Below are 16980 nucleotides of genomic sequence, written 5' to 3'. Positions count from 1 at the left end.
TGGAAGGCTATTTATCCTTATAGGTATTATATTAATTATATTATATATTATATTTATTATGTTATATTATATTTATTATGTTATATTATGTTATAGGTCTACTAATTTCTGAGCTTCTTCCAAAATGAGTCTAAGGTAGCTTAGTGCTATGCTTTGCTTAAAATGTAAATTTATTTCATTCATATCAATGAAGACATCCCCAGTTGAGACAAAATTACAAAAGCATCTGGTTGACAATGGTGGGAACAACGGGGAAGACGCAATATGAGCATCACTCTCCAGCAAAGCATCTTAATATCGCTTCACATTGTGAGACTCTTAATTTAGCATAGTCTCCTCCCCATGATAGAGGAAATAAAAACCTACAAAACACATAGAGGCAACCCACAGCTGAGATGGAATGTCTCTGAACAGACAGCCAACTCATTCTACACTAATTATATGTGGGTCTATCCACGACAAAAACCCCACACAGCTGTGCATCCTGATTACAGAAGGAAACTTTGCAAAATGAACAGAGACAAAACTGAAGTTCTAAAGAATCTCAGCGATCCAACTTCCTGTTAATGTCATTATGTGATTCATTATATAGATTTCACAGCAATTGAATTATTTTTTTCCTTGTTTTGTTTTATTTAATTTTCAGATATAACATATATTAGTGTGTCATGCTGGACAAGTCACATAATTTATTTAAAAGTCACTATTGCCATATGTAGAATACAAATGATATTAGGGTGAACTAATAAAGAAGATAGCACTAAGCTCCCATGCCTACCAGAGTGGAAAGTATTTCAGTTATTTTGCAGTATAAGCTGTTATAAACCTCAACAAAAGAATAAATAACTAAATAAATACATAAATACATAAATAAATAAACAAATAAATAAATATTAGTACATAACATCAAAGTACTTTCAGTGAATTCATACTTTCATCATTTAACAAAATAGAAATCAAGAAATGTATTAGCACGAAAGGCCACTTGTAAATTGAAAGGTGAGGTCTCTCAGAAGACTGTTGTGGTAGGAGCAGGCACACTATGTAAAAATCACTCCTTTCAAGAAACAAAATTCAATAAAACGAAATCTTTTAATTTTGAAAAATGTTTTAAAATCCAGAAGAATCAGCAGATGCAACATAAAAACAATGATATTCAGAGGGTCTGAGGAGATAGACGGGGCAGCAGTAAAGACTGAGTGCTGCCCATGTGGAATATACCAGAGTTTGGTTCCCAAGAGCAACTTTACGGGACTAACAACTCCTGTAACTGGGGTCCCAGATAATCTGATGCTCTCTCTAGATTGATCGGACATGGCACTCACATCTCAAATTCACATTCAGCCTGTGTACCTATATTTTTGTAACTATAAATGAATTAAAAACATATCCAGAAGAGTTGGTTATATGGCTAGGAACAAATTAAATTTAAATTGTATCAAAAGTATAAAAGACAAAAAAATGATGTAGAAAAGAATAAATAAAAAACAGAAGAGTAGAAAGGAAACAGCCCTCTGACCTGGAGAGATGTCTTCATTGTTAATGAATTAATTTGTTGTATTGTATTCTGTGTGTTTTGATTTGTTTTGTTTTCCTGTTGCATTTATTAATATTATTGAGGTAGCAAGGGTCCATGGAACAGATTTGATGTCGAATGTCCCCAAGTGTCACATTTTTTTGAATACTTGATTCCCACCAGGCAGTGATGTTGGGGACACTGGAGATAAGACCTAGCAGAAATCGTAGATGATTGGAGGAAGAGAGGATTGCAAATGCCACATAACCATCCGCATCACACTGATATCCATCCCACAAGTTGTTGCCATTATGGTGCCTTAGCCCGTTGTAACTCTAAGATTAAATAAGCTCTTAATTTCATATGTAAAGTGTTTTCAAGTATTTGATAACAACCATGAGAAGAATTTGTATAGTTGTTCAGGAAAAAGTGAAAGAATAAAAAGCCAAACACCATGGGTTTCTCTGAGCCTTGATTGGTCCGTTGCATGTACAATTAAGGAGTATAAAATAAGTTCAAATTTTAAAACAAAGACAAATATATTCTCAAAGAATTCATGCAATAAATGCCAAACACCTAAAGCCAAATAGAAAACCTGGGAAACATCTCACTTTGTCAAGATCCAGCAGGCTGGGAAAGTTCAAGTCTATGAGAAATCAATGAGTCCAAGTGTTCAGACACCAACCAATTGCTTCTTTTCAGTACAAGGAAAGAACCCAGTCTGAGGCAGCTCCTCATATAGACTAGCATGTAGCATACCTCACAATGACTCCATGTGTTACAAAGTCCTTAAAAGAGTTCCTGGCACTCACATCGCACCTCAGACACCTGTATTTCTAGTCTAGGCAATACAATGTCCTCTTTTCTTCTCTGTAGTTGACTGTACCTGTGTCTGTGCGTGTGTGTGTGTGTGTGTGTGTGTGTGTGTGTGTGCAGTTAATTAAAATAAAATGCCTTTTATTTAAAATATAAAGGAAAAAATTTGGAAAAGCGAAACTACTGAACCGTAAGTATAGAGTCACTGTAATTTATGGAGTTCAGAACTGATTTGTGTACTATAAAAGAAAACGTTTGAAATGGAATAAGAAAATGAGCATATCATATAGATAGAATACATGTATAGAGTGAGTATAATTAGGTGGTGTCATTGTTCAATAACAATTGTCTTTCCTTTAACCCCTCCCTGTTCTTTCTTCTTATTTTTCAAAATATTTTTAATACCCTTCTTGATCTGATGCTGAGAAACACAATTGATAAAATTTCTACTCTTACGATTCTCAGAGATTAGTATGTTGGTGGATAAAACCGTCTTTTATAAAAAAAGGCTTATTTATAGACTTATGGTTGCAATTTAGATAATTAGAGAATAGGTACTTTGTATTTGGTAGACAGGGAGTCATTAAAGGAGGAGAGGCTTCAGCTTAAGTAAGAATCACAAGAAAGAATCAGCTATGTAATGATTATGAATTTTCTAAGTTAGAAAATAAATTTTCACAAAAGACATATGAGTCATACATTTTAAGCAACTGAAATAATTGTTTTGTGTGTGTGGGTCAAAGAGTTTGCTTAGTGCTTTAAACGCCAAGAAACCACATAAACAAGGTGACTTCAGAAGCCTGCCTGCTTGCTGTGTGAAAAATGGATTTTAGGCAGAATGAATTGTGGTAGGGGGGATGATAGAGGGGTAGTGTTGTTTATGGGGGTTGTAGAAACAGGAGGGAAAGTGATGGATTCCTAGGCTTTGGACTGGAGTAGCCATGACAGAAATGAGGAGCCATTGACAAGTTTATAATGTATGACTTGAAAAGATGTCAGTTTAAAGTTTAATGTTTAAAGTGGATACAAATGGAGTTGGCAACAAAGTAGGGATTTTAGTAACTCTAGGATTCAAAGATATATCTATTTAGGGACAATTATGGTATTCATTACTGTATGCTCTCTACTTACAAATTTCCAGATGTAAAAATTAATCTTTCATCTGACCAATGTTATCTTTTCACAGTTAGAAAGTTCTTAGAAATTTGATTTATTTTTTCTTAACCCTTATCTAATAAACCATGTAGTTTTTTACTATTCTTTCTTTTACTACTAAACTGAATTTAAGTTAGCTATTTCCTAACCAAAAATAATGAGTTTTAATCAGTAAGAACTATTAAGAATCTGTACATATATCAATGGTCTTTAAGTCAATATTTTGAGATATTAATAATTTAATTTTTCTAGATTTCTTATCAGAATTTATTGTATATGCTGATTTAGGATCTTCATCCACAAGATTATTTCTTTAGTCAGCCTTTCACTGAACTACATTTTTTGAGACAGCCTATACTTCTCCTCTTACCCTTAAAATTCTCTGAATGCCTTTCCTTACACACACATTTTAATTATTAATATACCCATAATAAAAGCTACAGCCACATGCTAACTAGTCTAGAAGTTCTTTATTTTATGCTTTCATTAAAAATGTAACCAGTTGAGGTTCTATATAGCTGACATATAATGTTGCCCCTATGCTTTAGTCTTAAAAGGACAAAACATTTTTTAAATTCAATAAATTATATTAAAACCAATGTATCCCAAAAATATTTAAAATCCTGATAACTAATAACACACACCCAATGTATAGATTTCAAGTGAGATTATAAATAAGTGGAAAAACAACAGATGAGGTAATTTTTGAGTTAGGACCCACAGGAAGACTGTTTTTCATGACCAAAGATCAGGATAACATTTATTTCTCTAACTTTTTAATGTTAAAAATAATGAGCATTAATATCTCATGAAAAATTTGGAACATTTGTTGCTTTATTTGGAATCCTTCTGTTACATCATTAGTTTCTAAACATGCATACAATATCACTAATATCTCTATTCTACTGTCATGTTTAGTGAACGCTACCAATTTCAGGTCCCAAAAATGTAGTATTTTTATGTCACTCATCCATTTTGAGATCACTAATATAGTCACAGTTGCCTCAACCTTCTACAAGCTGCCTTTAATTTCTTAAAATTTATAGAAAACACTTTTTACTGCTCTATAGTTGAGAACTAGAAATTAAAATTCCTCTTAATTTCAGGAGCTTCTTTGTGGGAACAGACATATATTCCTACTTTGTCACACCACCTAGTATATAGGTATTCAACTTTTCTTGTTGCTTTATATTTTGCTTCTGGGAAATTTCTCCTTATTGTTTCCCACTGTTTCTTTAATTCCCAATTCTTTAGTCCTTCCAAGTGGAAAGGAATTTTTTTGTAATATATGACTGAAATGGAAAGAGTTGAGAGACATGAAAGTGGATATATTGAAGTATCAGTATTTTCAACATCTTATTTGAAATTTGGGGGGGAACTTCTAATTTCACTTTCTAGATTCTTCTCCCACCTCTCTCTCTCACTCTTCCTAAAGATTTCTTAATATTAAAATCTTTCTCAACTATACCCAGAGCCTTAATTACTTTGACTGAAATAAGCGAATTTATAGGTCTTATTCTCATTTTAGGCAAAAGAACCTTTATGTCCTTCGCTTTTCATATCAAGATCCAGTGCCTTTCTATAAATGCACTAATGTCCAGTTTGTTGTTTTAATCAACGTGAGGTATTTTCTATACTATCTCTGCTCTTCTTATTTTTCTTTTGCTATTTTACTTCCTTATTTATCAAGTGTTTATTTGGGGAACTGAAAGTTTGTTAAAGCAGAAATTTAAAACTTACAAGAGAAGTAGCTGTCCTAAGAGAAATAATTATCTTGCTTTCATAAATACTGTTTGTATATAGAATATGCAAATACTTAGCATGGGTAGTCTGGAAGATTGTGGTGGATTTACCAACATCAAAGACCTTTGGGTACTTTAAAGCCGTATTTGATTGTGTAGAGTTAAGTGGGATTTCTGAGGGGGGCAATGTGGAAGCACAACTCAAAGTATGCTTATTATGTAGGGGAAGATGAGTCACTTAGGTAATGGCAGTTACAGCAGGGAAATTGAAGAGGAAGAGAAGTCTACCAGCTTTGCAAGCCAAGAGAGGTGAGCTTTGCCAGAAAGGTTGTGTGATAAGGAAAGGGAAAGGCAGAAGAGTGTAAAATGCTGAAGAGATCAAGATGAGCATGATGGTTTCTAAGGGGCAACTCACTTTTAAGGTTTTTATTTAAGAGAGAAAGTCTGAAATCACATTGCTTGATGTTCTTAGGTAAGTGGGAAGCAAACCCAACCATAGTGTCATAAACATTTTCTATTGCAAGGATTGTTCAGAGATTTCAACTGTAAGAGTTGTTCAGAAAATGAAATGAGAAGAAAAGATTTTGTTTTTGTACTCAACTCTTTTATACTCAGAAATCAGGAGCACAGTATCCCCAAAGAAAAGTCTTCATGAGTGTAGAGGGGCTGGCATGAAAATAGACAAGTAGACTGGAGGGATTCACAATCACAGCAACATAAAAGGCAAAACAAAAAGTAATAGGGAAGTTATTAAAGTGAACATACTCCGTGAGCACTGCTGAATGCCCTGGACTTATGCTGGCAACATTTCAGAACTACATGGATGAAAGGAACATTGAAAGGCCTGAGGTTGGACTCCCCAGTGGGTGGGAATTTGAGGGTGGGGAAGTGGGATTGGGGGGGTAGGTATGGGTACATCCGCAGAGAAGCAGAAAAAGGGTTGAGGGGATAGAGTGTTCCTTCGTGGAGGGGGATAGGGTAAGGTGATAACATATGAAATTTAAATAAAACATCCAATAAAAAAAAAAGAAATGCCTGGAGTTTTGGTGGATGACAAGGGGTTTTGCTCAACGTGTTAGAGGTATTGAATCCAATTCCCAGCAACATTTTTTAAAATGCTTTCAGCAAGAGAAACAGTTTCATGGGAAAATGATCAATGTGAATGTATCTTCAAAGTTTAGTGGGAAAACAGTTTTTAGTACTGTATTTCTAGCCCTAGTGTTGAAATGGATTCTAGAAAAATAAGTGAAGCCGGATCTAATAGTTTAGTCTAAAGAATTGGGAGCTGGGATAGATAGGTAGATAGGTAGATAGATAGATAGATAGATAGATAGATAGATAGATAGATAGACAGATAGATGATAGATAGATAAATTTCTTTCCTCATACCCTACAGCCTGACTGCAGCCTCTTCTCCCTCTTACTCCTCTAAACCTTCACTCCCTTTCATTTCCCTTCATTTCCCTTCAGAAAAAAAGTAGGCCTCTGAGGGATATCAACCAAACATAGCATAACAAGATGCAACAAGACTAAGCATAAACTCTCATATCAGGGCTGGACTAGGCATCCAATTAGGAGGGGAAAATTCCTAATATCTGGCAAAAGAGTCAGAGACAGACTCCTCCCACTCTTAGAAGATTCACAAAACCCCAAGCTAAACAACAACAATAAATACACAGAGGGCTTATCACGGACCAGTGTAGGCTCCAGGATTACAGGAATGCTCCTTTGAGCATTCCTTAGTTGATTTTGTTCTCCTTGTTTCTTTGATCCATCTGGTTTCTACACTCTTTCCCCCTCATCTATTGCATGCAAGTTTCAAGGCAGAGGAAGGGACAACACACATAAATTTCTGGCTTTGTATGTGATAGCACAGGTGTTTATCACAGATATCGATAAAGTGAAAATACATTACCTTGTGCATATGGAACAATAAATATTCAATGTTTGTAAAATATAAATTAATATTTCTAGGAGAAAAAGAAACAGGTTCAAAATCCTGACTAATCTAAAAGAAATTACAAATGCAGAAATATGAAATAGTAGGAAGGCTTTATAAAGAGAAAGCCATACATAGTTAAAGTAGGTTTAACCTTTTAATCCATGTAATAAGCAGAATCATTTTAAATTTTCTACTATCTTAATTAAGGTTTTATTACTGTGAGAAGACACCATGACAAGCGCAACTCATATAAAGGACAGCATTTAATTGGGGCTGGCTTACATATTCCGGGATTTAGTTCATTATCTTCATGGCAGGAAGCAGGACGTGCACAGGCAGACATGGTGTTGGAGCTGAGAGTTCTACATCTTTATCTGCAGACAGCAAAAGGAGATAGTATGCCACACTGGTTATGGTTTCACCATATAAGACCTCAAAGCCTGCCTGTACAGTGAGAAACACTTTGTCCAGCACATCCTACCGTGGCACTTCCTATGGCCAAACATTCAAATACACGAGCCTATAGGGGATATTCAAACCACCACACCTGTAAAGAATAAGAAGGTGAGATATGATTTTAAAACTCTCACTCTGTTTGTATTTATATACAAGATCAAATGCACAGCAAAGGATTGAAAAGGCAGATTCAAGGAACAACAGTGTAAAAGTAGTACCTCAGTGTAGGACAGGGTTGGAGTCAGTGTGAAAGCACTAACCAAGACAGGGATGCTGAACAGTCCTAAGCTTCAAATACACCAAGGAGATGGCAATGCATGTTTTCCCTTTCTATGCTACATACTACTTATAGGAAAATATAGCAGGATAAATATTTGAAAGAGATTCGTGAAAATATTTATCCAATGTTATTATGCTTCCTCACAGAAAATCCACTTCAGGAACCTCTCATTGCTACCAAAATCCTCATGTTAATTTAATATATAAAAATTAACATAATTTAATTTAATGTAAATTTAATTATATATACATATATACATATATATACATATATACATATATATGGAAAATCATTTCTCTTCTGGAAAATCATCATCTAGTATAGAATCTTACAAGAGTATATTTGCTGTATTTACTCAAGTATAAATTATGAAATCTTAGGTTTTTGCAGAAAAAAAAATTACATCATGACTTAGAAATGGATCATGAGAACTCTGAAAATACTGATTAGATAAATAGTGTTCAAAACAACCAAATAATGTACTGAAAAATCACATGTGTGATGACATGTGTGTAAGTCTATACTACATATATAATATCTAATTATTATATAATATATATTATCCAATATGTCATAAATATATGTATATATTTGCATATACAACTATATGACATAAATATAAAGGTATAGATTCAAAGATATATCAGTACATCAATAGATAAAAGCTATTGTGTTTTGGTTTTGGACCTGTATTAAACCTATGGCTTCAAGAAGTAAGATAGCCCCTCCACCATCCAGCTATTAGCTACAGCCTTCCTATACTTGTTATTTGGAGACAGAACTTCATTAAGTTGTCCCATCTAACTTAATTTCCTATCTACCTTTCTCAATCTCCCAAATATCTAAGAATACAGAATCCTTTTTCATTGTTGTTTTGTATGAGATATGTTCTTTCTATACACCCCTACCACCCACCATGTCTTAAACTCACTATTCAGTTTAGGCTGGCCTCAAACTTGTAATTCTCTTGACCTAACATCTCAAGTACTGAGATTACAAAGTTGTATCACCATGCCCAACTGTATTTAAGTATATCTTTGTTTCCATGTATATTTTAGAAACAAAATACTTAAATTATACAAAAGTAAGAAATGAGAAGAAAAACTTTTCTTCTGAGCTTTACAGAGACTAAACTAGTACAAAATCAGAAGAATAAAAGAAGTAATTGAACTGTGAGAACATGAGTATCATGCTGAGGGTTTTAAATATTCACTTAACAAAGACATCAAATAATATTGTTGAGGTACACATTTACATAGTCTTTAGATCAAAACAATCTATAAACTAAAGAATTAATTAAAAGTTATCCTGAATATATGAACACTGATAAAAAACTTTTCTGACCGGCTACCTTGTAAAATTAATATTTATATATTTTAAGTCATAAATCTGATTGGAGCAATTTTAATGACTCTTAGAGACATATAAAATTATCTTTCTCATCTACCATAGATTCAGTATTTATAATTGCATATGTGGTGAAGTCAATACATATTTTATGTTCATTGAATGAGTAAAAATCAGCCATCCTCAAAGACATTTGAAAACCATTTCCCTTCTAGAAAATCATCATCCAGTATAGAAGCCTACAAGAGTATATTTGCTGTATTTACTCAAGTATAAACTATGAAATCTTAGTTTTTTGCAGAATTGAAAAATATTAAATCATGACTTAGAAATGGATCAAGAGAATTCTGAAAATACTGATTAGATAAACAATGTTTGAAGAAACCAAATAATGTACTGAAAAAAATTACAAATATGAAGACATGAGTGTATGTCTATGTGACCTTTACTCAGACTTGATCAAGTGCCTAGGCCTCTTGGTTTGCTGAAATAGTCCATACACTTACAGACTTAATCCCAACCTGAGAATTCAGAATAAGTGTAATTTTCGAATATACAGAGCACCTGGAGGATGTGCACCAAGTCGAGGCATGATATTCTGAGACATGAGATGTATTTCCTAATTGCCTATTTCTTTGTCTTTTCACCCACTCCTTGCCAATTAAAGTGGCCTTCACTTTCTTTAGTATGCTAGCCTCTGCTTTGGGACTGTGCATCATTCTTAGATTGCCACATAGAATTGGACTTTGCTTACAACGTTCCTCACTTGGGTAGCTCCACTTGACTGAATGTTAACTGATGGTAAGCTGATGCATTAGAAAAATGTAGAGATTGTTCACCAAGTTGTTGTTGTTTTCCATGAAAATAACCTGCAAGGCTAAGGAAACACTGAGTTAGTGTTCCAGTTATTTTAGGAACCACAGATACTATGTCTTAGAATCATTTCCACTAAGAAAGTCACGCCTGATATTTCTTTTAGTAAGGGTGATAATGGCACTGCTTTATGTTATAGCGTTCTACAGTAAGTGATCGAAACATGAAGGTTAGTAATGAGAGATGGCCTGAACTACTCACTCTTTCTGGACCCTCCAAAAATCCATCGCTTCATTAATATATTGAATAAAATTTAAAAAGAATTCATCAAAGATAGAAAGAACCTTCTCTCACCTTCAAGTAATAAAGCAAACCCTCACACTTGCCAACTCAAGGTGTAGGTAGCCATACTTTCAGTAAAAAAATAAAGTATCTTATTTATTACCTATAGCTCATATATTTACTTTTACTTTTGGTCAAACAACCATTTGTATAGTATTTTAAATTTGGATAACATTTATCTTCTATTAATATAACAATAAGGCATAACAGTTTATAAAATAATATACTAATTATTTTTGGAACATTCTATTAAATAATTCCCTTAAATAATATTTTTGTGCAATAGCTCATAAAATTTCCTGTAAGTCTCTGTGTAGTAACATTGCTTTAAATCAAATTTTTCTATGGCTTACTGTTAGGATAATAAGTAAGAAATAGCTCAGTAAATTTAAAAGTGCCATATAATATGAGCTGTAAAACAAAATCATATGAGAATAATTTTGTTATAATTTCGAATAAAATGCATATCACCATGATGTATTTGAATGTAAGATCTATCAAAATATCAAACTAAAGCTTGTCTATTAAAAAAATAAAATAGGAAACAAAAAAAATAGAACAATAGACTTCTATAGAGAAACTATTGGTGCTCTATCCTTGAAGGGCTTGTAAGTAAGCATGAAGACCCTTGCTCAGATTCACAGCACACACATAAAAACCTACAAAGGATGCCTCTTCTCTCAGTACTGGGCCTGGAAATAGGACGGCAAGGCAGCTTACATTTATCTGAAACTACAGTCCTCAGAGATCTAATGCACTCCTTTAGACTCTGAAAATACTGCAGACACGTGGTACACATAAATACACATAAGCAAACACAGACGAAATAGAGCAAAGTGATCTTCAAATCCATGTATCTTCTGACCAAAGCTTTAAGTTTCCTGTTCACTTCTGAGATCAGTCTGTTTTCCTGAAGGTAATATCTGGCTTCACAGACAACATCTGGTTCATTCCTTTCTATGTTTTGTTTTGCTGTTTTATTTCACTTCAATATTTTTCAGCGTTTATTAATTTATTTCCAATGTTCACTCTTGAATTCATTTAAAGTTATTTTCTGGTCTTTGATTCAGTTCTCTGTCTTCTTTAGAAGAGTAGAATATATGTAACCAATAGGAAGTATTGTTAAGGTGCTGTATGTGATTTTAGCTAATGCATCTAATTAAAAATTATAGTATTTGATAATGCATGCTACTTTGAGGAAGAACTTGCATTGGGAAGGCTTCAATATTTGTCTCTTTCCCTTTCTGTCTTTTCATAATATTTTGGATATATAAGCACTTAGCAAATGCTTTTAGAATGAGAATATGAAAATATAGTTTGCATATATTACAAAGAGTTAGAAAAATTAGACAACCTCAACTTTCAAAAATTACATCCTAATAGTGGTAGTCTGAGTATTTCTTTACTATCTCAATATTTTGCAACTTTATCATACAGAAAAAGTCTTTACATGCAAAATCATTATGCCATTTATTTCCAGTTAATCTGAAACTAAATGTCAAATTCAATCGCCATTGGTCATTAGCACTCTCTTATGGCAACTAAACTATAGACTTTTCATTTGCCAACAAGCAATGTATTTGATATTCTCTCCTGCTTACATTTTGATAAAGAAAATCTCATTTAACTTTTCTAGTTGTGTTAAAGTTGTATTGTGTGGGCTGGGTATAAAGTTTGGTGGTCAAGTTCATGTTTATCCTTTGTTATATAACAAGTTCCAGGACAGCTGGGGATATATGTGATCCATTCTCATACAAAGAATATGTAAAAAATAAAATAAAAGTTTCTATGTGATAGGAAAAATAAAATATATACTGTACAAATTTTATCTATATAATAGATAAAATACAAATTCTTTCGTGGTACTAGGCAAATCAGTATTTCAAAATGACAAAGGTTACTCCTTTATACTTTATTGTCAAAGTGGTTTCGGGTGCTATTGATGAAGTTGAAATTGGAGAGGGGATTTTCTACAGATATTGTCCTAGGAGCATCCCTTTCCAGTAGAGGAATACTTTGACAAAGGTCTAATTCCCTGGCAAGCAGCAGTACAGTTTGTTCGGTATAAGTCAGGCAGTATAAGTGGGGCTTTGTATATAGCCAAATGGCCTGGATTAGGTTGCTGTTGGTGTAAATGCAAACAAAAATACTGCAAATTATGAAGTCAATCTGTATATTAAATGACAATATTAATGCCTGCTCCTTAGCACCATCACAATAAACAGCCAAATAATGAGTAGACACATTTAAACTTTTTGATAAAGTAAGTCATGTATTAGTGTCTCCCTTGCTTTCCAAACAAAATTCCCATAACTGATGATCAAGAATCAAGACTGAAGTCTATGTTTCTTACAGATCAGGTACTTAATCAAGTCACTGGCCTAGACTTAAGGGAAGTGACTTTCAAAACCTTTCCTTCATACATTTAACTTTCAGAAACTCCTGCCTTTAGCGAGAAGCACAGTGAAGGACTAGGGAAAAACCCTAAAACTTGCAAGTCATCTTCAATCATTCTGGCTCATCTACATAAGTAGCTACTTACTCACTGCTTCATCAATGCCATCCACATAAAGACAAAGGAAATAAGTCTTTGTTTCCATAAGCCATGTACCATGTGCACATATGCCCGATGACTCTGTACTTTTTCATTTGATTTTCTACCTGGCTTTTCATTGCTTTCGCCAAGGCAGATCATTGTTTTTATTTGCTGATTTTCCTTGTGTAACTAATGTAGTAGATTATCTTTGCCAATGCAGACTTGTATGACTATGAACCAATCAACCGTTCATGATGACTTTATATTATCCAGAAATCATAATACAATAAACTATACTGACCGCATAAAACACATTAGTACAGTAGCCTTGTCTCTTACATTTGAATGATCAGATTGGCCCTTATTATTACTAGAAGTAAAGATAAGGCCATCATGAAAGAAATGAAAGGCAACATAAATGCTTTGAAAATAATCCATTGTAAGATATGGATTGTTTGCTAATCTTACTATTTATTAAAAATAAGACAAAAGAGATGCGTATTTTCTAACAACTTAGAATACAGACATTGCATAGAAACTCTCTTTGTTTTATAACAGTATATTTAAGATTCTAAGACAAATTTAATCTGGATAAATATGTCTGAAATATTTTAAAATGCCACTCTAGTGTTTGCTTGCCTTCTAAGAAAGAAAATCAGTAGTATATCTTACATACTGTAGGTTATTTGTCTATAACAGGGCCACATATTAATTGTTGTTTTGGGCTTCACATGTAGCTCAGTGGTAGAGAGCTTCTATTAAGACCCTGGATTTAATCTCCACTACAAAACAAAAATAATAAAGTAACGATGATCGTTAAAAACTTTCTAGTTAAATTACATTACCACAGTAATCAACACTTCCATTTTAAACTTTTGTTTGTATGTGATATAAATAAATACATAAATATTTGATGGATTTTTTCTTAAATGTTACAATGAAGGATGAGGCATCATAGCTAATGTTCAGATAGACATAAAAATTGATGGCAGGTAGTCACTAAAGCTGAATAGTGAAGTATCATTTATAATATAAATATTTTGGCATATAGAAATCTCTTGGCTAGCAATCTAAAATAATAGCCTAAATTCTATTTTAAAAATAACTCTTTAACTTATGTCTATATTGGAGAAATCATTAGAAATTTAACATGCTTATTTTTAGCTTATTCCAGTAGTGAACTGACAACCTTAAGCTACAGGATCATACTTCCTTTAACACTGCAATAGATTCCAGATAGATAGATTACAGATTAACATTGTGCTGCCACTAAGATTCAGAATGGTCTCCCATCAAATTGGTTCTATCATTACTTTGTAACTTAAAGTTGTATACATGGAGTAAGCATTCTCTTTCATCCATTGCATTATTGTGTCAAGCAACTTTAGAGTGAGCATTAGAGTCCCTAACTGTACTGTAAAATATATACTCAGATGTAAATATTGAAAGTGATTAAAAATTTGCAGAACAATCAAGTTAAATCATAATTTTAAGTACAAAGTTGGTATGTGTTAATAAAACATACTCACTAATATTTGTTTGCTATTGAAGATACAGTGATATTTCAATTTCATAATAGTTTTAAATATATACCAGTGAATAACTACCATAAAAATTTTCTAAATAGTAAATATAGTAGTAATTAGACACATCTTATATCGCTTCTCAGCCTTTTGACTAAGATCAAGAGTAAACACTTCTTATAAGCCCAGTAAGAAATGGTTTGCACAGCATATAGTTTACACAGAAATGAATGAAAGAATGTTGACAGGGATAAAAAAAAAAGGTGATGGATTTTATTTTCTCAATTTTACTGACATTTTATAAATATTTCCATTTTCTATTTTTTTATATTGTACAAATTGATAAAAAGAGAACCACATTGAGACCACTCAGACATCTCAGGATCTGAACTCTATAGTAAACTATCTAGAACAAATTTCTTTATAGTTGGTTTTTCCTGAGATATAATTGCGTGGAATTTTGATTGGACAGATTGCATGCTAACTTATTTTCTGACATAAAAAGGTAAGGATTTGTAGAATAGCCACCTGCAAAATACATTGCAAATATTTTGTTTTACCAGAAGTACATTTAAAAATGGATGAGATAAAGGCTAAGTAATAAAACTATTGGTCAAAATTTCATTCTTAACGTTTAAGTATTGAGCATCAAGAGATCAGTAACACTCCTCATGTAAGAAACAGCACTATAATGTCATTCTCTCTAGGAATATCCTTTCCCTACCTGACTGTTAAGAATTAGAGCTATCAAATTTTCAATATGCTAGACTTTGTTTTTACTAGGTCATTTCACTTCAACAATTCAACAAGCACACACTAATCAGGAGTCCTCAGCATACAATCTCTTTAAGCACATTTATTTTTTGAAACACACTACACCAAATTTTAAATTCCATGCTTCCTCTCTAATTATCTGCTAGATACAGATAATTTTTTTGCCTTTATGAATAGCTTCATAATAGAACAATTAATTACCAAAAAACCTAGATTCATTTTAATACAATTTTTGAAAAGACAACATTGCTTTATATGTAATTAGAGAAGGTGAGGAATTAGTTAAATCAGGGAAGGTAAGAATCAAAATACTGAGGCTACCAATTTTTTGTGAGCCTTGAGGCATACCAAGGCTTCCTCATCTTCAGATGAAAAAAATAATCATCTATTCTCGGAATACATACCATAGAAACCCAGATTACACAGCTGTCCTTTCCTTTTGAAGGTGCTGGAAATCTTGTGGGGGTAAAAAATGTTTAACCATAGGCAGCAGACATCCATTCAGAATTACCTCAGGAACAATAGTTAAGAATGTGGTTGTATTTTTTTTTTCTTCAGATATAAGGCTTCAGAACATTATTACAGAAGGGTAAAATAGATTCTGTTACTTGAGTTGACTTTACATCGGCTGTATTATTTACTGACTGTTATTGTTTCTTGAAAGCTGTTCATGATTGCAGGTTTTCTAGATTAAGTGTAGACATATTCCAAGGAGATCAGCATACAAAAGTGAGAATTGTGTATTTATTCATAACTTTTAGGTCTGGGTAGGAACATATTGATTGCATGGGACAGTGATGTAATTTGTGAGAAATGTCTACACGCAGGCTTTCATATACCTTTATTCTGTCTTTAGAATTTGGAATGATGGGAGATCATACAATTAAAAGTCAGCGACCTCGATCTGTCCATGAAAAAAGGGTCCCTCAGGAACAAGCTGATGCTGCTAAATTTATGGCACAAACTGGTAATACGTTAGTTACATTTTTCTATGTATTGTTGTTAATTTAATGAAACCACTGCATGTTTTCATGATCCTTTGCTGCACATCTGTCAGTTTTTGGAGCTGATTTTTTTTTGAGCCACTTTTTTTTTGTCACCAGTTAAAGTCCATAAATAAAGTAGCTGTGAATGAAAAATATGCAAACAAAATGTGTAAGACTTACTTTGCTTTTGGTATGGGATACTTTAGAATTTCCATATTATCTCCTTATGTTAATTAACCACTAAAACGGATCATTACAATTTTAAAGGAAAGCAATAAAGTTACATTTTTAAGAATTATTTGATTTGGAATTTTCAAGAACTATAATTTAAATAGGACTCAGAGTATGAAATTTAACATAATTTGATATAATAAATATTCTTCCAAATGTCCTATTATCTATAAATATTGCTTGTTAAAACATATAGATGTTAGACTATTTATAATTTAATATATGATATGAAAATAAACTGATTGCAAAAGATAAATAGTAAAAAGTTGACCATCTAATTAAATACCAACCAAACTGACTCTCTGGTTTATAAAATTCTTCAATCCTATATCAATCATTGTATATTCAAACCTCTCTACATATGTGAATGTCACTGAAATGTGTGTTACTTAACATAATTTTTAAAAATTATAAATATACATGAATAGATATGTAAATGTAGGATTTCTGCTTTAATAATCTATAAAGTTTGATAAATTACAGCAGCTCTAATTTGGCTGCTCATAGTAAATGGTCTAGAT

The 16980-nt window shown here is 32.7% G+C and overlaps 1 protein-coding gene across 1 annotated transcript in view; it reads left to right on the top strand.

Annotated features, from left to right (window-relative positions):
* Positions 1-16980, top strand: part of Adgrb3 (adhesion G protein-coupled receptor B3) — a 691333-nt gene that overhangs the window by 231105 nt on the left and 443248 nt on the right. Inside the window, exon 3 of the mRNA XM_028767232.1 lies at positions 16099-16209. Within this exon, the coding sequence (XP_028623065.1) occupies positions 16099-16209 (111 nt within the window). The remainder of the gene's footprint in view (positions 1-16098; positions 16210-16980) is intronic.

Source organism: Grammomys surdaster, unplaced genomic scaffold (genome assembly GCF_004785775.1).
Source record: "Grammomys surdaster isolate TR1022 unplaced genomic scaffold, NIH_TR_1.0 171, whole genome shotgun sequence".
In the NCBI taxonomy this organism is placed as follows: domain Eukaryota; kingdom Metazoa; phylum Chordata; class Mammalia; order Rodentia; family Muridae; genus Grammomys; species Grammomys surdaster.
This window is presented reverse-complemented; position numbering and strand designations above follow the sequence as displayed.